General features: G+C 36.4%; 2 protein-coding genes across 3 annotated transcripts in view; both read right to left on the bottom strand.

Annotated features, from left to right (window-relative positions):
* NEXN (nexilin F-actin binding protein) overlaps window positions 1-22,416 on the bottom strand; it is a 269,027-nt gene that overhangs the window by 183,368 nt on the left and 63,243 nt on the right. The window lies entirely within an intron of this gene.
* On the bottom strand, window positions 953-22,351 carry DNAJB4 (DnaJ heat shock protein family (Hsp40) member B4). 2 transcript variants are annotated; one of them, XM_063298168.1, is made up of 4 exons: window positions 22,189-22,351; window positions 12,647-12,922; window positions 8,264-8,838; window positions 953-3,118 (listed from the first exon to the last, which is right to left on the bottom strand). In XM_063298168.1, exons 2-4 carry the CDS (start codon window positions 12,855-12,857, stop codon window positions 2,885-2,887), a joined length of 1,020 nt encoding a protein of 339 aa, XP_063154238.1. In that variant the 5' UTR covers window positions 12,858-12,922; window positions 22,189-22,351; the 3' UTR covers window positions 953-2,884. The 2 variants fall into 2 exon arrangements, with proteins under 2 accessions (XP_063154238.1, XP_063154239.1); XM_063298169.1 differs by having other exon boundaries at window positions 12,647-12,817; window positions 22,189-22,350.

Raw genomic sequence — 22,416 nt, 5'->3', positions numbered from 1 at the left:
TGCTTTTAAATATAAGCTTATAGAATTAGATTATGGTAAGTAGTGTGGATGTTTATATGTTCTCATAATCTTAGAACTTAATGTTATCCAAGAATTTGCACTAAATTCAGCTGGGGAGCTCACTGGGTAATGTTTGGGCCAATCACCCTCTCTGAGGCCAATTTATCCATCTATCCATCATTGTACTCTATATGGACTCCTGGCAGTTACAATAGTAAAAATAAAAAAAGACTAAAAGCTTAATAATTTGATAGTCCCATGATACAAAATACTAATGGCATCCATTCATCCTTCCCCCAATGTCCTTGAGAACAATTAAATTTTTACTAGCTTCCAGAAAACCATCTGGGTGGGTGCTGACCTGACATCACATGAGAGGCTGCCCCATAGCATAGGGGTAACAACAGAAAAAATTGTCTACTGGCCCCTGCTGCTTCACCTGAATATGGTGTCCACAAAGAATTTTGTTGGACAGGTTGATTCTATATCAAAAGGCAGTCCTGCGCATATATAGGAGCCAAGCCACATACACTTACCTCATAGGATTGTTGTGAAAATAAAATAAGGAGACATATCCCCCCTCCCCCTGCTCCCATATACTACTTTAAGCTCCCAGAGGAAAGACAGGATTTAAATGTAATAAATAAAAAAAGTTGGCAGTATATTCAGGACTAAACAGGAGCTCTTTACAGAATGTATATCATTTAAATTCTACTGCCACAAAATAGTACCATTTATTTAGATCAGATAATTACTGTAGGACTATCAATTGGTCACTTTGGTAGTTACACAAACCCTTAATGTTAAAAGACATTAATGAATTCACAACTAGAATAGTTATAGTTTTGTGTACCATGTTGTATGAACACAACCATTGTAGTTTGTAAACCATGGATTATAGTCTAGTATTATTTGTAAATACAACTGACTTATGCAACAAAACATACAACTATTAAAAACTGTCATATTTTAGCATAATGAATAAACCCAGTCATTTAATACACAACCTAGAACTTTCCTATCTTGTTAATGGCATAGGTTTCATTGGCATTTACTCTTAATAACAGCATCATGATTTTAGTATTGCATGTTCATGTTATGTCTCAAACGTTAAATAAAATTTTCATTTGCTCTCATGCATCAAATTGACAACTGAAGGAAAAAAAGTTAGAAATAATAGTTTAATTTTTAAAAAATATGAAATGCAATACATTATCATAAAGTATATTTAAATGCATTTACCATATGCGTAAAGAAAAAGCAGTAGTTTACTATTTGTCATTTCTAGTGTCATTAAAACTTGCTTTATGGATTCTCTCTAGTTTCAGAAAGGGATGTATACAGTGTTCAAAAGAGATGCTTTGCAGAGCACGTTAGCACGAACAGAGCATCTCTCTTCAAAACATTCAGCAATCATGTCCTTTGCAAGGCTCATGCAGTAGGTTTGAAAGCAGTCTTTTTACTCCACATGCAGGTACCCCAACAGAAACAGTGACAGTGCGTGCGTGTGCAGACAACTGGGAAGAGCTTCTGAAGTAGTTATGTGAGATTTGCAAAGAACACAGCTGTTTTAATACTTTGAAGACTGATTCTTCATTCATTTTAATGTGCTTTGTGAAATACCATTTTCAAATGCTTTCCAGAGCTGTAGCTTAAGATTGCACATCTTGTCAGTTTACAGCCTTTGTACTAAATCCTATAAAAAAATTTGCATTCACTTGAGTCATTTTTAAAGTGTATCCTCCCACTATCAATTACTGCAGCTGTTTTGGATGTTAATGTGCTAGTTTTACAAAACTGGTATCATTATTAACTTTCTACTTAATCATCCTCTCACTTCATGGTGCTATCTAGCACATTTTTATTGAATAAAGTAAATCTTTATTGTAAACAAAGATAATTTTATAAATGTTACCATTTTGCACCATATTACAAGACACATGCCGTCCATATTTTTAATACTGTTCATCTGCGGCTCAAGAATACTAACCGGACATGTACTTTTTTGGAAAAATTAAATTTCCTTGCTCTCTTTTTTCTTCAGATAATTCATGATATAGTCATGATATAGTCATAAAAACTTCAGTTTGTCTCAGGGTTTCAACTTAGAGTTCACAGAATTTGCAAGAACACTAAACTAGGGAAAGATTGGAATCTTGAATGAATTAGGTTAATTATTCAGATGACCTTTCGTAAGTATGCCACTTCATAAGATTTTGCATATATGTTCCAAAGGACATTAATGCAGTTTTCACAATAGTTTCTATCTGGAAATCTACTGGGCCAAAAACAATAGGCCATCGAATTATGTTTTCTATCAGGCCACTGTGTCTGTTACCAGAATATGGAGTAAATGAATTCACAGACTTCAACAATAATATAAGAACCATCTATTCTTTGGGCTCATAAACATTTTAAGTGATATTATTTGCCTGCTGCTGTGCACAAGGTAACATAGTTAGAGTATATACACAACAGAAATATTGCAAATGTTACATAGATTCATATAATGAATTCTAATACTGTAATACTGGAACTCACACAGATAATCAGGATTATCTGAACTAAAGTGCTTTGCAAATTATGCACTTCATTAGAAATACACGAACAGAGGTGTTCCCTTTTTACCCAAGATTACATGTACACAAAATACTGGATAAAGTGTTTTGTAAAGGAAGATCCAACACACAGTAAGTAGTATCAGCCTTATACTTGACTGCAAGTCTTTCGTATTTTGTTCTCCTATTCTCATGCAACACTGCATAATTCACTTCCTACCTGCACACACAAAAGTTCAAGAGTTATAGATTGCACTTTTACAGCATAAACCTGAAAGTCCTTGATGTTCAGTGTCTACTTGGAACAGTTGGATGAAATACATTTCTTATGATACAGGAAGATTTCTCCTGAGTACTTCTTTTGAGGCTGGAGCTATACTGTCTGGGAAAATTACTTCGAATTCAATAATTAAGTCACCTCGTTGCTCATGATTTTTAGGAAATGGTAAACCATATCCTATAATTCTTCTTCTCATTCCAGGCTTTACAACTTCATTTATTGTCATAGGTATGGTTCGGCCTTCTATAGTTGGTACGTTGATTGAGGTGCCACATAAAGCCTGAAAAACAGTAAATTAAAACAATTAGAAGCAGCAGTATTTATTATTTCTTTAGGCTTAAAATATACTACATGTCCTGCATGAAGATAAATAATTATAATTTTTTAAATAAATGACTGGATGCAAATTTATTCAAATACAAGTGCTGCTATGTTGTATCTTTCTTTTGTTAAGTGGAGAATTGCCAGCAAACAGTTCAACAGGTTCAACTAGAAATACTAAAATTAGTGACTGCAGAGAACAAAGTTCAGTATATAAATACCATTTGCAGTAAAAATAGTATTCTACCACTTAACAAAATGTGCAAAGAATGCCTAAATGTAAAGACAGGATACAGGAACATTGCCAACAGTATTTTTTCTTTCATAGATGTTATATGCACATGATATGAATTTCCACCTCTTACATTTTGATTAATGGAACAGAGTGAAGTGAGCTATACGCATGGCATTCTATAGGAATATCCTGTTACAGTCTTGGAATGCAATCAATTGCTAGGAGTGTTGAAATGTTCTAACCCTGGAATATCCATTTTGATCATGAACAGGTGTCCTGACAACAGAAGACAATATTCTGAAGTCAGTTTTTTTTTTAATCTCTAAATGTTTTGCACATCTTTCCCTAATGAGGCTCAGGGGAGCCAAATTCTTGAACTGATTTTAAAACATTTCTGACATATCTAAACTTATCAGTCAGTTATATTTGCTATATAGTGATGGAACACTTACCTTTTTAAAATTCACAATATAGATTTAAATACATAATGTTCTCTAAGATGTCCTGTGCTATCTGTGGACTGGATCCCTGCCCCTCCTGGCTCCTTCCAGCACCCTAGGGAGAGAGGCATTTCCTGGATCCAAGAGATTGTTAATGCCTTGTTGTAAGAGGGGACACTACCAGCAGCCTTGAAGGAGGTTGTAGTACACCCCCTCCTTACGAGACCCTCTCTGGACGTAGAGGTACTGACCAATTATTGCCCAGTCTTCAACCTTACCTTTTGGAGGAAAACTACTGAGACTGTGGTGGGGAGTCAACTGCAGAGCACCTTATAGGAAACATTATCTGGACCTTTTACAGTTAAGATTCAGGTCTGGACACAGAATGGAAATAACATTGTTTGCACTAGTAGATTACCTTTCTCAGGACCTGGATGAAGTGCATCCATCCTGGTCCTTTTAGACCTCTCCGTGGCCTTTGATACCATTGACCATAGCATCCTTCTGGATTGCTTGCAAGGCTTGGGGGTTGAGAATGCTGTATTGCAGTGGTTCCACTCCTTCCTTGGCAGATGGTTCCAGTTAGTTGTGTTGGGCATGAGAAGCTACTCCCTTGGGGGGTGCCATAGGGCTGGTTCTCTCTCCCTTCCCCCTATTTAACATTTACATGAAGCCACTGGGAAAGGTCATCTGAAAGTTAGTGGTTTGGCATCAATATGCTGATGATACCCAGCTTTACATTGCAATCCCAGGCCAGACTGCTGATGCTGAAGGCTGTGTGAGCCTGGATGGAAAAGAATAAGCTTAAACTAAATCTCATAAGATGGAATTTCTGTTTGTCCATTAGAATTCTCTATCTGCTCCAAAGGTATCTTTTGATGGGGTGGCACTATCCCTGATGGACTAGGTCCATGACTTGCGAGTTCTTCTGGATTTATGGCTCCTGCTAGATCAACAGGTAAAGGCCGTAGGCAGGAGGGCCTTTTCCCAGCTTCAGCCAGGTCATAGTTGTAGCCCTACCCAGGGCAGGAAGATCTTGCTGCAGTGATTCATGCCCTTGTCACCACCTGCTCAGAGTAGCACAATGTGTTCTACATGGGCTGCCTCTGAAGATTGTTCAGAAACCACAACTGGTTCAGAGTGCATCAGCCCATGTGCATACCAGCGTTTGCTAGGGGAGCACATTATACCAGTATCGCAAGCCCTGCACTGGTTGCCACCAGGCTTATGGATGCAATTTTAAAGTCCTAGTGCTAACCAATAAAGCCCCACATGGCTTCATGCGTAGTTACCTGCAGGACATCAGTCCACTTAGTTTGATCTATCCTGTAGAAGGATAGATCAAACCGCCTCGCTTTAGTGAGATAAGAGAGGCCAAGGCTTGGTGGTGTTGCTCTTCATTTGCAGTGGTGGTCCTTTGAAACAGCCTCCCTGTGGACATTCATTTGGCTCCCACGCCAGACTGCCTTTCCAAAAGCTGCTCAAAATGGAGGTCTTCTGTTGGACATTTGGGCTTTGATTCCATCTGGGTTTAGCTATAGTTTGATTTGGTTAATTTGATTTGATTCTCTGTTTCTATTATTTTTATTTTATACTTATTATTTATTGTATATAGTTTATTGTGTATTTTATCTTGTAAACTGTCAAGAGTCCTTAGGGAATTTAGAAAACTATAAACACAATAAATAAATAAATAAAATATTTGCAGTCCCAGGCATGGTTTTACCTCTTTAGTTTTTGCTTAAAATTGATTCTTTCCCCAGGTAGTTTATCTCCATTAATTCTGGCTGATAATTTCAAATCTAGATGGAAGAGGATTTTGTTAGATACACTTCACTTTAATGGATTTCCTCCAAACCTGTGGTCTTTCTCAGACCAGAGGAGGCCATAAAAACTATTGAAGCATTAATAAGATATTTTGATATAGAAAAGTATTTCTATATACCCCAACCCCAATATTCTCTGCTAATGGATGCAAGGAACAACTGACTGCTTGTTTTGATTATGTTTTCAAAATGCTGGTGGTTCTGCACATTCACTAGGTCTGATGTTCTATTTTTAATAGTGTTAAATAGTAGTTACACTATATGGAAATACTGTTTGTGCAACAGTTATGACTTTGGGGTGACAATGAAGTTGAGACAATTGTATATATGTAGAGAACAATGTTACAAGACACATTCAACTTTTCTTTACTGCTCCTATTATAAAAAATGTGAATTGCAAACACAGTTGTTACATTTCTTTTAAAAGCAGTGGTGTTCAGCCTTTGATATCTTACATCCAGTCAATCATTCTATCCAAGAGTCTTGTATATCACTCTACAGTAATAGAAACAATATACCCACTTTTCCTAAGAATGACATTTATATGTTTTCAAGAATTCTGTTATTGTATAATAATAATAATAATAATAATAAGGTTCCATTGTGTAACAGTACCAAGAGTTCCACTGAATACTGTTAAGTTTACTTCTGAGCAGGCCTGTGTTGAAAACTGTCTGACTTTTTGTTTGAAATGGACCCTGAAATGTGGAGGACAAAGACTTAAACCAACAGGGGAAGGAGCCACTGGGTTGCCTTAGGGATGACAGAACCACCACTGCCACTTCCCCCTTTTCTCCTTTTCTTTCATTTTCAGCTGGATGACTCAATGAGGGTGGAGATTATGGCCTTGACAAGATACACCCTGTCTGCCATCTCTGGCTCCTGAGGAGATGCATATAAAATCCCAGGAAGGAAGTGGCTGGTGGCTGTCAGCACAAGCAAAGGAGGCAAATGGAAGCCTGGCCTCACAGTTATTCTCAGGCTTGAAAGTAAAAAGGCTGAAATGTTATCACATGAGTTGGGAAATATAGTCAGCAGAAGAGTTTTAAGAACTTGTGTTGTACCCCACCAGGATTGCTTCTACATACCACTAGTAGTACATGAATCACTGAATGAGAAACAGTGTTCTAACATAACATTCTGATGTGTGTCATCAAATGTGACTAAGTGTGCATGCTGCCAACTCTATAAGACAATTGGTTAATGCAATGGATGCATCTCCTAAATCTAGTTATCTAGTTTGTATACTCAGGATCAAAAATGTATCAATGCAGCATACTTTCTGAGGAGTGTTGCTGATAGGATAAGGAATCCTGTATAGTGTAGGTTTAAAAAAAAAAGATTTCAAAGTATTTATAGTGGGCTTATTTTGGATAATTTGATGGTCTTGGCGTCTTTTTAGATACTAGGTATTTGGGGATGTACTTTTATTGTGTTATTATTCTGTTATCTGCTGGCTGAAAACTTAACACTTTGTAACTACTATTTTTTATGTTTTATTTTTTGAACTGACAATATAGGGTACCATTATATCAACATTATGATAAAATATATTTCAATCAGTGAGAATATGGTGCCAGATCATCAGTTTCTCACACTAGCAGAATGCTGCTCTTGCATTCACACCATAGTGTTTGTTGTATTTCTGTAATCACAAAGAAGATTTCTAATATTTTGATGATACATTTCCCTCCACAGGCATCCTGATTATTTTATCTCTTAATGGATTGTTTGCATTTCTATTTGAGGAATATTCAAGCATAACACATTTACTATCACACAGTTGTAGTACAACACCACACCCTGATACTTCAAATTTCCATAAAAATGCAAAGTGCAAGCGAAAGCAATCCAGGCAACCGGTTGAAAGCAGGATGATTTATGTGTATAATGGCAGTGAGGAAAAAGCAAGACAGGGCTCAGAGCCAAACTGTTCATTGTACAGATCAGGGTTTCTCAACCAGGGTTCTGTGGAACCCTAGGGTTCCACGAGGGGTCACTAGGAGTTCCCTGGGAGATCACGGTTTATTTAAAAAATTATTTCAAACTCAGGCAACTTCACATTAAAGAGGTAAGTTTCATTCTTTGTTTTTAGTTTAAGAATGCTATTAATGCATTTTTACAGGCCTACACATGAAATGAATATAATGATGGTAAACCACCCAGAGTCCTCTTTTCCGGGGAGATGGGCAGCGATGGAAATTTGAAATATAAATAAATAAATAGTTTCGTAACTTCTGGCCTATATTTGAGCCTGAATGTGCAGGGGCTCCCTGAGGTCTGAAAAATATTTCAAGGGTTCCTCCAGGGTCAAAAGTTTGAGAAAGGCTGGTATAGATAGTTAACAAGAACAGGATTAATTTTGTGGGGGAGGGTGGAATGCTATAGAATATATTATTTGCTATATTAAATTCTAAATTTACATGTCCTATTTCCAAACTAAGCTATCCACTAAACATCTGACAACCTACACAAAGTCTTGTATTCTTAAAGAACATTGATCTATGTCAAGTTTAACTCAGCTGCAAATATAAAACAATATAAATAAATACAGATTTTATAAAGTATTAACAATCCAATTTTAAACTTAGCAGGGTACTTACCTCCCGTAAGCTAATCTTGACAGGATAGATTATATTTGAACCATCTCTCTTGAAACGAGGATGTAACTTATCTTTAATAACAAACACAATATCAGCTGGGATGGTGTTGGGTGTTTCATCACCCTCTTTGGGAAATGTAATTTTGGTACCTTCTTTCCATCCTCTCTTAATATCAATTGTAAGGATTTTATCTTCTGTTCTGACACTTCTACCATCTGGATTGAGCCTTTTTCGGGAAATTCGCATTCTTTTTGTGCAGCCCTGGTAAACTTCTTCCAATGATACTTTCAGTTCATGAATAATGGGAGGATCTTGTTTACGGCGGGGTTGATTACCAACTGTATTTCTTTCTCTTGGAAATCCATTCATACTAAAAGCAGTAAAGGAACCAAATGGATCTCCATCCACTTCCATGTCTTCAGTGTCCCGGCCACCAGGCATCCTTCTACCAAAGAACATTTCAAAAGGATTTGCACCACCAAAAAATGCTGCAAATGTGGCATGTGGGTCTCCGTGAAAAGAATAACGGAAAGTACCCCCTTGACCATCTGGTCCACCAGCCCCTCCTTTCAAACCTACAAAACACAGAAGCGTAAGAAATAATAACCAGTATAAATAATTATATTTGTTTAAAAAAAACAATCTTTGGCTGTAATCCAGAAAATAAGAAATCAGAATGGCAAGGGGAGGGAGGCAGATATTTTGTCTTTTACATGTATAAGAGAAAAGTAATTCCTGTGTTTCTGTGACATCAGCTGGGGAGAACTTGTAACAATTACACCCTTGTTCATATAGCCAGGGTAAGCTCCAATGAGCATAGTAAAACCTATTTCTAAGCAAACAAGCGTAGAGTCCCCAAAGAGTACCCACGTCACAGTTTTGCAGCAAACACAGAATCCTGTAGAATTTTAAGATTCATATAAGCTTTTATAGTTTACAGTCTTTGTCCTGTCCTGTCCTGTCAAAGACAAATCATATACACACATAACTGTTGGGGAGTAGAGGAGAAAGAAAAGGGAGGGAGTGTTGAAATAAGTGAGAGAAGTGTTTTAAATATGATCAAACATAAAGCAGCAGTTAGATGGGTCATAGGTATTCTCTCACTATCTAGTTGACATATGTAACGTGCTAAGAAACTCTGAATCTCTGTGTTTAATCCATAAGAAATGTAGTAAAATCTCTGAATGAATATATAGGATTGGGCTGCTCATCTGATACAAGAAACGTGTTTACTTTTATGCATATTTATTTGGAAGTAAATCCAACAAAATTTTAGAAGTAAAGTTATTGTAGGAAACGTTTTCAACCAGGAGTCCACAAAATGTTGATGTATTGCAAACCAGTGAGTTTTATAAAGAAATCTTACAAAGTTATGCTACCACACTTATACTGACAGTTATCTCAATTATTTCAAGCTTGCTTTTCTTCCTACATTATGACACCCACCTACATTCTGTGATTAATCTCACCTACGCATCCTTCCTAAATTTAACCAATTTCTCATCTTTTTGCTATATCCTTAAACCACCTAAATTGATGGTTTGGGTAAAAGGCATGTTAATTCTGCAATCTTTTTTTAAAAAAAAACAACATTCTTAATAAGTTACCTGATCTGTAAATCTGAAGTCAATAGTTGCTACAAAACATCAATTTACAAGAAAGTTTACTAGTTTCCCAAAATGCTATTTTCTTGCTAATGGATAATTACTATTAATGTCTGCTTGATATGTATTTTTAATTGAAATAATTTTGTTTAAGAAGTCATATGGGGCAGAGACAAAGAGCCTGGTGCATGCTAAGAGGGCATCTGAGAGAACACTGGTTTCCCTGGGCACCATGTTCCTACTCTCATTCAAAATGGCAGTGCCTAATTCTTTGGGAGAATATTACTGAGCAGTCATTCTACTCTTTGTTTTACAAATGTATTTACTGAAATCCAAACATTCAGAGAATTTGGATTCTGTAGAATTTAAAATTTACATATGCATGTGACTAGACAACAGGCTAATATTTCTCCTCAGAAAGACTTAGCTTGCAAATCTCTGGGAAAAATAGGCGTCTAACATAAAGTAAGTGTACAAAGTCCCTTGAATATTTTTCCTTAATGTTGAAACAACTTATTACATCATCTGTCTTCCTGATATAATTTAGAGAATTTTAAAAGTTTACAATGTCCTCCACCATTGGATTCACATTGTGTTAAGCCATTATTTCTTTTGTTGGATTTTATTTTACCATGATACAAACTGAGTCTATAAACCATTGTTTATTATTTAGGATCCTATGTGATGCACACCATTATGGCTTATAATTATTAAAACAAATCATGACATAACATATGTGAACCCAGCTAACACTGTAAAACTTAACAGGACTACTTGTACCCATAGGGCTATCTAAACAGCAAGTTCAAATTACCAACATTCCTTGGTGGTTGGCTTATTTAGAATAGAAATATGAAGACTTAATTTAAGCCCAATTGATTTAAACCTAATTATTTCCATGAGTCTACTCTAAATACAACTAAGTCTGGATCCAACCTCATGCTAAAAGGTTTGAAATACATAAGAAATGTCCTTGATTTACTTTGCAATAGGTGTTTCAAAGACTCTAGCTACAGCCATATTTTTGAATAGGTGTTTATTTATAAAAATAGGATTTAAAATATGCTAAACATATTAGTCCAGCCAAGCATAAAATAAAAGCTTGGTACATTTATACCTCATGTTCTGGTGTCAGAATCATAAAATTTCACTTCTGAAGGGATAGAAAATTCAATATATGAATTAATCTCTGATACAAATTTTGGGGGAAAATATTTTCTTGAAGCAGTGAGTTTACTTCCTTGCAAACTACTCTAGCATAAGCTGTACACAATCATTAGATTAAGTGTTTCAGCAGCTGATATATCTGATGTAACTGTCGATCACCTACCCCTTTTTTTGTTTTGCAAACCTATGGTAAGAAATCAATTCTGACAAAAGATAGTTAGGCTGGCTCTTTGTATATTATTGCATATTGTAGCTAATATAATAACAAGCAGCTTTTCTGTTGGTTTTATCATATACTTGAATGGTGCAGCAAATAATGTGTCAAAATAGTTTAGAATATACATTCTGAAGTATGGTTTAAGTATGCATTATTGACAGTCTTCTTGCTTATTAAATGCACTGTTTATTAATTCAGTGTTTGTTTACTAAGCCTTAGCAACTAAAGATATAGAACTAACTAAAGGATGCCAGGTTTGATAAACCATACCATGTACTTGGCAGAATGACACTTCCCAAAATAGATAATGGATTGGTTGTGCTCAAAACATATCAATCCTGTGTCTAATTAAAAAGGGCATTAGATTAACTGTCTATCCATGATCTGTAAAGCAGTCATTCTCTAACTCTAACTAAATTAGCTGATTAAATATTGTCCCTAGGGCTTCATATAAAAATATTAGGAACATTGATCCATGACTTTAACAATAAGAATCTATCAGCATATCAAGGTCTTATATGTTTCCCAAGAATAAAGAGAAGCAATCCCAAAATCGTAGAATTATTACTTAATTAGAATTATTGTTTATGTAAACATATGCATTTATAAGAAATGCGAGTTTCTTATAAGAAGATCATTATTCAGTTCAGGTACATTTTTAACTCTTCCTTATATTTTTAGCCCATCATATTTAGTACATGGATATTTCTGTCTCATTGTGGGAACACGCAACTGTAATGTAAATATTCAATAGCTGCAACAAAACCAAGTTCATTAGCAGAACAGAAGCTATTTCCAAATCTTAAATTGGATTTTGAAAGATAAAGGCAGTAACTGAATTCTAAAAGGCAAATTTTGAGTTATATTCACAAACACTAGGCCTCATTCCCTTGGTACATTAATAGCTTACAAGGAAGCTGAAAACTTGTCCTGGTATTTTTGTGACATCAGGCAAATTCTTTCCTTTCTGGGCAGGATTCCAATGCAAGCCTAGTCTGGACACCTGGACCCTGGTTCAGAAATACCATCACTCTATTTCAATCTTATTTTAACAAAAATACAGTATACATTTTAATTTTTGTGTCACTGTGTAAGAATAGGACAAAATAAACCAATTCAGCAACTATCAGAGCCAAAAGCAGCTCAATATTCCTGAAGTTCTTGCAACAGAAATTAAAAATCTTACCGTGCATATTAGAATATCAATTTACTAGAAATTTCATAAGCAAAACATGCAAATGTAATGAGTGTATAACTACTGAAATATAATTTATTTAAGTCCTCAGACTAAGTTCTTGCAACCAAATGCTCATTCCCTCTTGATTTGTATTAATTATATTTAGCATAAATATACTTCTATTAATAGCTAAAATGAAACTACAGAAATTATCTTACCTTCTTCTCCAAACTGATCATAAATGTCTCTTTTTTTGGGATCACTCAGCACCTCATAGGCTTCTGCAATCTCTTTGAATTTTTCTTCAGCATGGGGAGATTTGTTCTTGTCTGGATGCCATTTAAGGGCTTGTTTTCGGTATGCTTTCTTGATGTCTTCATCAGATGCTCCTTTTTCAATTCCAAGAACAGAATAGTAATCCTTCCCCATTTTCAATGTTTAAAAAGTGTACTTTCTTTTATTTATGAGTTCTGTATCTCAGCTATGCAATATTCCTAAAAAAATTAACAAGAACTGTAGTTCTATTAAGCAGCCAGAAGACTGTTTGCCACCTTCTCCTTCTCCCTAATCACTTCGTACAAATATTCAACTGGTAAAAACACTGCCACCCAGAGCACTCCCAATTACACTACGTGTCTCTGCTCTTTCTAGAACAGCAAATGTTTTAAGACGTCATTTCCCAAGCTAGCTACTGCCAAAACTCTGTCGTGTTCTGTCTTTGTACAGTTAACTGTTCACTGGCTAACTTCCTATGAAAATAATTTTAAAAAAACTTTATCAAACTCTGTAGCCATTTAGTATTGGGCGGATTGTAAATTACAGAGATAGGTCTGTTTTATATAAAAAGATTATTTATTGTAAAAAAAATGTGCTATGGAAAACCATTTCTTAATATTTTAAATAAATCTGTTGATTCTTCCAGTTGTGAGAAACACTTTGTGGGACTGAGGGTGAAAAGCAGTTAGTTTAAAAAGATTTCTGAAAATACACAAGTAAAGAAATTGTAAATTTTTGATGCTCAGAAAATTTGTTCCCCCTCCCATGAATATACAAACCTCCTTAATTCAAGCTAGTAAAAAAAAAAAGCTTGAGCAGCAATAATTATCACTAATGGAACAACAGGGACTAGTCATGTATACCTATAGGCCAGAATTAGGCAATCAGGTATGCTCCTGATGATGTGCTTTGTGAGACGGCAGCTCTGCTTGCCTGTCACCAAGATCAGTAGCTACCTGTGAGCATTTCCCACAAGGAATGCATGTCCTGTGGCATATAGGCAAGTATCTTTCTGGAAGTAGGGAGGTAGAGCTGAGAAGTATTCAATAGGAACAGCTGAGACTAGGAAGGGGGAAAATGTTGGTTAGAGAATGGGCTGTAGTTTGTGAGAGCAGCCCAATGGTGAACTACAGATGGTTGGAAAGAAAAAAAAAGGAAAAAGAAAAAGGAGAGGACCCAAAATGACAAAGACCACATAAAGTAACTCCCTCAAGAAGAAAAAGTACAAAGTGGTGAGCTATGGAAGGGAGAATGCTGCTGGAGGTGTGGGTGTGTATAGGCCTCAGGGGCAGAAGAATTGTAATCAGCAATCAGCAGATTGGAAGCTGGAATCAACTTGTGAGGCTCTCTTGAAGTCATCCTGACATACGAGTCCTGTTGTTGTTGTTGTTGTAAGAGGGATCCATTCCTCCTCCATACCCCTAACATCTTGGGAGTGACCCTTTCAGAGCAGCAAAATTGTCCGGTTTCAAGATCGTGGTAGAAGGGGCCAAACATGGAATATCATATTCAGGAGATCTGCATTATAGATTAACTGACTGTTCATTTTGCATGTCAGAAATATAAATAATATAGAAGTTAAAATGAGAGAAAATTTGTACCCAACCAACCTGATATTAAGTAAGGGTCTGACTTTCTGCAGGTATTTTAAATTCTTAAGATTCCCGCATGGGATGAACCACCCCCTTTAGGAAATGCCTCCATTGTTGGAACACAACTTTTACTAGTAGCTAGTCCTTATCACAAACATCATAATCCCACCCAGTTGGGAGAAGGAGTCTTGTATAAAATGTACAAGGCAATAGGTCCTTTCCCTCCTCTGCTGAAGCCTGAAGAACAGCACTCAAAACAGTTTGAAGCATCAGTTTGCACAATAATGTGGCAGCTGGGATCAGGTTGGTAGAACAGAGCCTGGGAGAGAAGGCTAGTTTCAAACCCTGAAAGGCTGCTTGTTCTTGAGTAGAACTGTCAAAGAAACATTCAATTTGTCAAATGAAATTGTCAAAGGCAGTTCTAAATTTCTGCATAAAATTGTTATAGTTGTCCAGGATGGCATTGTTTTCACTGAGTAGAGAACTGCCCACCTGGCTGCTCCTCCTTTCAAAAGGAGGAGCAGCAAAAACTACTTTGGTCCAATCTGTAGGAAACTCTGCTGGCCTGCCAGCCATAAATAGTTCACACTGGGTATTGAAGGTTAGGAATCTCTCCTGAGCCACCCCCAACTTCTCCAGAAGGCTCCCAAGGGAACAAGATATCCCCCATAAGAGAGCTGCCTATGGGGCCACTCCAGGTTGAGGCAACCTTGACCAAAATGCTGGGATAACTGCATCATAGCATTCTACAAGTTCATGATTTATGTATCTACCTGCTGTCTATGCTGCAATAATGGCTCAGCAACTTGTTCTGCAGACAGGAGGTACCTCAAGGATCTGTACTCATGGTCTAGGTCTAGAATACAGGATCCAATTCCCCTCTAATGAGAGAGTAACAAGGCTTTCAAGATTGCCGTAAAGCCCTTCAAGGCAGGCAAACTCAGTAAAGAAGAACCATTTAGACTTTTGGAAATACTTTTTATTGCTAGTTGGATATTGTACAGAATCTTAAAAGCTTGCCAAAAACAATTCTCCAGTTCAGCTTATACCTAGCATAATTAAGGCCAAAAATGAGATACCAAGGGCCATTGTGAATGCCTCATCTGGGGAGGAAGAGGTGATGTTTCTAAAAGGGCACTGAAGCACCACCTCCTTACGGATCTGATCAAGGACCAAGCCATATTGGACAACTATTACCCACTCAATAACCTTCCTTTTTGTAGGCCATCAACTACAAAAAGCTCTAGAAGAATGGATTATCTGTATCATTTTCAGTTCAGGGTTTAGGCCTAGACATGGGAGAGAAACTTCAAAATGACTCTCATTAATAATCTTAATGAAATAACTTAATGATTAATGATTAGAAGGGGGAGTCCTACCCTATTATATCATAAAACCTGGTGTGCTTCTGGACCCACAACAAGAATTAGAGATACTGTTCCATGGTAGTTCAGCTCCTTCCTTAATGGATGCTTCCAGTGAACACATGGAATGTCACAAGGTTCAACCCTCTTTCGCATTGAACATCTACATGTAGTCACTGGGGGAGATAATGCAACAAATAGGGTTTGGTATCATTAATATGCTGAGGAAACCAGGTTATCCATCTCAATTCCAGGCTGTCAAGATATAGCAGAAGGTCTTGTCTCATGTCTGGAGGCTGTAAGGATGTGGAAGAAACAGGGTAAGACTTAACCCTAGCAAAGTAGAGTGTATGTGGATTGAGAAGTCAACTGAATCTGGGATAATATCAGCTTTAGCTCTGGATGTGGTTATACTCCTACTGAAAGCATTGGTGGACAATCTAGGGGTGATTCTGTACTCTCAGCTCCTCTTGGAACAGCAGATAGAAGCTGTGGCCAGGAAGACCTTTGACTAGCTTCAGCATCTGTGCTGACAGTGAACATTCCTGGAGGAGAAAGTGCTGACAATAGTCACTTATACCTCTGTCACCTCACTAGTGGACTATGTAATGTGCTCTACATAGTACTTGTCATGAGTACTGATGGCGAGCAGGAGGGGGCCTCTATCCAGGGGGGAAAACGCATGCGTAGTACTGAGATATTAAGCAGCCATTCAAAGAGACACAGATCAGACCCGCCCTAACTTTTGGGGTTTATCTGTCTGGGTTTTTCCCACGCTTCTTCAATTTGTTAGGATTCTCTCTTATGTAGCAGTAATAAACACTAGAGACCTACTCCTCGTCTCAGCATGATTCCTGACTGTTAGGACAGTACTGTCCTTAAAAGACCATCCAGAAACTGCACCTACTACAAAATGCAAAGGGATGGTTATTAACTGAGACAACTCCATATTGTCATGTATTACCAATACTGTAGGAGTTGCATTGTTGCCAGTTTGTTTCCAGATGCAATTCAGGGTGCTAGTTATAGCCTTTGAAATCCTTCATGGCTTGAGGCCTGCAGGACTGCTTAATCCAAATCGAATTTGCTCATTCAAGACATACCCATACAGAGTGCTTCCTGAGAGTTCCCACTCCCCATGAAATGTATCAGAGGAAGACCTGGAGGGGATCATTTTCTGCAGGAGTTCCCTTTCTGTGGAATGCCCTCCTACCATTTATTTTATTCTTTTTGTAGTATTATTATTGTATCTTGCTTCTTGTGAGTTGCTTAGAGACATAATGACTGAAGCTGCATAAAAGCAGTATAATACATTACAAAATATATCTTATGCACAACATTACAATAACAAGCTTTTCTGAGTAGAATATCACTGGTCTCAAGATTCATATTTCTTTGCAATTCCTAAAAGATTCTAGGGAATCCATTCCTATCAGCTATTTTCATACCATGCAGTTTACCTATTCAATCCTGATTAAAGCCATTGAAAATAATTCTATTCCATTTGTTTTTCTTCCTTGTTATGCAGAGCTTTTTACATGTTCTTTTGCAAAGAAGTACAAGAGGGACATATAACAAAATGTTTTGATATAGACTGCTCCTTTTCAATATACTCCATTCCATTCCCCTTCCTCCTAGGCTCCTCTTCCCAGAATCTATCAATGTTGCATGTCCCTTAAAGTTTCAGGTTCTCCTTCCATAAATATGTGCTTGCCAAAACCTTCCTCCTGTGCATATTACAAAAATAAAGATGCTCATTGCTAATGATCAGAGATATAGAATGATTACTCACTTGCTACAAATTTCAAGCTAAAAATTCAGAACAGGGTAGGACAAATGGAACCATACTCTGATCTTAAGGAATGAAAGGAAACCTGAAGAGAGGCTTATGGATGATTTGAATTTGTGAACCATGATCATGAGATGGAAGGATAGCTAATGGCCTGTTTAAAAAAAAAACAAAAAGTGTTGTCATTAGTCTCTTGGAAAGGTAGAAAACTTCAGCATTGGGTTATTTTTCCAAGCAAGATTATTATTAGTTACTTATATTTTCATGGACATTAACCTATTCAGTTTGATTATGAAATAAAAATAGTCAGAATATAGCATTAGATTCAAATTTAGACATGCACAGAGGAGGTAAACTTAAACCAATGAGATATGTTTAATTCATAGCTAATTTAAATACAATTGATTTCAGTGGGTCTCCTTTAAATATAATCAACCCCAGATTCTGTTTTGGAATAGACAGAAAGCTATAATGACTCAAATAAAAAGTTGAGACATTGAAAATGAAAAAGTGACTGTGCTGTTGTTACTTGGGCATTCAGTCCAATGTCACATAAAGGGTAATACGCACTGAGCAGCTGAAAATTAATATGACACTATTATATGGAATCCATTATCAGAATATATAGTATTGTATACCCAAAGAAAACAATTTATCCTAAATGCATTTCTGGCTTCATGACTGCCTCAGGATATCCTAAGTATCTTATTAATCTATTATTTGTTAGCTGTTTTTAAAAATAAATTATTAGCATTTCAAAACTATTTGAAAGGAATCACACACTGAGGGACAGGACATAATGTGCTACCTCATTTGGACAAAGCTTACATGCTTCTGCCAACCCCTCCAGTACTGCTCCAAGAATGGTTAAATATTTAACCACAACTTATTGTTTTGCCAGTTACAAAACTGAAATAAATTATGGTTAATTTTCATTACAATGTATGAACAGGCCAATTTCAAACAATAGTTTTACCTAATAGCTTCTTTCAAACAACCACGGTCAAATGTAACAATTTTAAAATTTAGATAACATAGTGAACTATGATTAAGATAAGTCAGAATTTAATTGCAAGAGGAGGACAGGGCAGCATGGAGCCCAAGACTTGCTGATGTTCTTTTTTTAACAACAAAACCCTCCCACTTTGGAATGCAGCTAAATTTATGGAAAACTAAATTTTTGTGCCAGATATAGCAGGGTTTAAAACAATAATGAATAGTTAAATATTTTAAATATATGCCATAAGGAGTAAGTAGAGCCATTTTTTATTTTCTTAAATATTTTTTAAAAATTACACATCTTTCAAAGGAATATTGAAAATACTTTCAAGCTGCAATTCTGTATATGTTTCTCTACAAGTAAGTCCCTGAATTCAATGGAACTTAATTCAGAGTAGAAATTTATGATACACTACAGAAGTGACAATTTGTGCCTATTCCACTTTATTACAATTTTTATATCCTATTTTTTAAAAATAATCTTCCCAAAGCAGTTCATTAACAATAAGAACAACTGTAAATACAATGAATATTATTTTAAAGAAATTAAATTTCTAGGATGTTTCCCACAGGGCAACTGAGGATAATAGGAATGTGGAGAGAAGGAAAAAGTACAGCTAAGCAGATTTAGAAAGTAGTTGTTGTCTGCCTTCCTTCCTCTCCCTTCTGGGACCATTTCCACAAAGCAGTTGGTGGTAATAGTCTGTGGAGGGAGGGAAGAGATGAGTTCCAAGCTGAGTGAAAGAAAATTCATGCTAACAATACTTTACCAAAAAAGGACCTGCGTGCATTTCAGATGTGTACACGTGTTGTATTCCAGGGGGTGGAGTATGTTTCCAAGTATCCATGCCAGATATTCTCAAAGTCTTTTCTCCACTAACACATTAGAGTATGACTCACAGTGCTAAAGTTAAAGTTAACAGCAGACCAACTCTCTTGTACCGTAACGTTTAGTAACAGCTGGATTCAACAGCCTGAAGATTTCCAGTAGAACAGGGGTTCTTAACCTTTTTCTGGCACGGACCCCTTTGAGAGTCTGTTGAAACCTATGGACCCTTCTCAAAAATGTATTTAAATGCATAAATTAATACATATATATAATACAAATAATATATTGTATTATAAAGAAAGCCAATTATGTTCAAATATAGTTATTAAAATATTAAAAATAGCAAATATATACGTGCTTCTTTATTAATCCATTAAATCAATAACAATTCAATGCCCTTTTTAAGGGTATAATAATTTTTCATAGTGAAATTTCTTGATCTTAACAAACATTTTTAGAGTCTAGAAGCCTTAAATTACTTTGCTGCCTACATACATTATTGAATGAAAAGCTAAATTTCACTTAGAGATTAGTGAAATAAAGTTATAATTTCTGCTCATGGACACCATGAAATCTATCCACAGAACCCAGGTTAAGAACTCCTGTAATAAGAAAGTCCATGACGTATTCAAATTGATAGGTCAGATAACTAAATATTGATACCCACTCTAATCAGAATTAACTTTTTGTCTTGCAAACAAGAAAAGATTGCTTACTGAATTGCTAACTATTTAATTGAAACCACAAAGGAAGGGAAAAACCACAAAGCAACCTCCGTCCACAATCTTAAGCTAAAACATTTGCCTTTTCTGATTCCAGATTGCTAAACAAGTGTTTAAGTTCTAGAAAGATTATTTAGAATTTCTTTCCTCAAAGGTTATCTCCTGTGAAAGCTTTTTCTGAAAGAATAACATCATTATAAAGAATCAGGCACAGTGTAGCTCTTCATATGCAAGCTATACTGCAGCCTCTTCACCAAAGCAAACTGCTCTTAAAAGCTACCCTAATGAAATGCAGCAAACACTCAATTCTGATTAAAGGTTCATTAACAAATTTAGTAGGAAATGCCTGTTGCATTTGGATGGGAGTCTGCCAGGAAGTAACAGGCCTATAGACTAGATTAGGACTCTAAAACTTTCCTGGTAGAAGGCAATGGACACCACTTCCATTTTGTTGCCAGAAAAACTCCATGGACTTGTCTATGAAATCATCAAAAATGAAACCGGATTTGAAAAAGATTTTGACATCCCCAGCTTATGATTTTCCAAGCAGAAAAGCTATGATCACTAGATGTCACTGACAACCTGCACAAATACAGGTACAGTAATCTAAAAATGTATCACTTTAGCTGTAAGCTCATAGCAACAATATATTACAGAATTATTGCATTGAAGTATTTTATGTTAACTTTTATTCCTAAAAATAATTGAGAATGGTATATATCGTTTATTCTTTCCCATATTAATCTCACAGTCCAATGGTGTAGGTTATGGCTAAGAAATAATCTATTGGTCACTAAGAGATTTCAACCTAAGTCAATGACTTCACAGTTTTATTGTTCTATTTTGGGGGGATATTTTCTTTACTCTTAGTAATGTGAAGGGCTTCAAATGAGACCTGTTATCAGAGTCATGTATTCCAAGAAAAAGCATTATAAATTATTTGAGCATCTCCATTTTAAGCTTGATTTTATCAGCTGTGCTCTGAAATGATAAACCATATGAACAGTATCTAATTCTGGGATCAACCTGTCTAGCCACTGACATTTTGAATAAGAACAGGAAATGAAGAAATGTTTCCTTATCTGATCTGGATGATCACCACTGAAAGTCTTAGCAACAAAACCTTTTAATACTGTATTGGCAACACAGAGACTTTCAAATTCAGATGCAATTCCACCACAAAAACATACTGTCTGGAGAGAACAATGAAGAATATAGCAGCATTTACATTTAATTTGAAGAGAAATTTGCTAGGCCAGTTAGATGAACTATACTACCAAGTATTATTTCAATCAAAAATTACAAAAACATGAATGAAAGGTGAAATTATGAGGACAGTGGGGTCATGTAGGATATTGCTGCACCTAGTCTTTGTGCCTTGCAGTAAAAACTCTACCCAGTCAGAAGAGCAGAAATAAAGACAAAAAAAAAAAATTGTGTATAAATGCTAATATAGGTCTCATCCATATGATTTGGACCTTGATATGATTTAGTTCTCCAAATCCTTCAGACTCAAAAATGAAAACAAACAGCTTGTCAAACGCAAAGCAGCAAACACTGTACTGCAAATACAGTAACAATTAAATTACAGAAATCATTTGCTAATAACGCAAAGTCCATTTTGTAGGAAGCAAGCCGTGTTATTTTTTCATGTCATCTGCACCCCAGTAACTCTTACAATGGCAAGTGGCCATAACTGTACTCGAAAATTCATCATATCTACCATGCATTTTTTCATATCGACCCCCCAGCTTTTATTATTTTATTAATGCCTTAGAGATAAAGCTTAATTCATCTTCCCAACATTGTTACAACAAAACTCTCATCAGATTTTTGATCTTCGCAGGGCCACTGACTTTACTGCTTTTATTATTACTCTACAAACATTGATTAAAGGAAGAATGTGTGAGAAGCGCCTTGATTTTGAAGGGCAGATGGTAAACTTGTTGCATCATTTTAAGAAGAAACCTCTATGAGATGTACAGCTTGTCGTCGTTATATATGCTTTTCACCCAAGGCGGATAGTCTCGCTTGAGTTAACGAGTCTGGAAATAGGCAGCGTTTGGACAGTCCCCCTTCGCCTCAGCAAACCCCATCGGGAATCAACCCCGGTGCTATTTCTGTGCCTTCGAGAATCAAAGGCTCAGCGAAAGGCATTCCCTCTAATTTACCCGTCCTAACAGACTCACTCGCTAGCCGACAGGTTGTCGCCACCACGACAGACGCTCCCTGACAGGCGACAGCAAGTACCACAAATCAGTTCCCTTCACAACTGTCCGAATATGTCGATAGAAAGTACGCTGGGTAAGGGGTAAAGAGAGATTACTTAACCAACTCTCGCGAGATACGCCTTCCCTGAAAGGCTATCGTCTTATCTAACCCAGGAAGAAATCATGCGCGCGGTCTTCACACATCCG

The sequence above is a fragment of the Candoia aspera genome, chromosome 3 (genome assembly GCF_035149785.1).
Source record: "Candoia aspera isolate rCanAsp1 chromosome 3, rCanAsp1.hap2, whole genome shotgun sequence".
NCBI classification, from domain to species: Eukaryota; Metazoa; Chordata; class Lepidosauria; order Squamata; family Boidae; genus Candoia; species Candoia aspera.
Note: the sequence above shows the minus strand (reverse complement) of the source record. Positions and strands in the feature narration are given on the sequence as shown.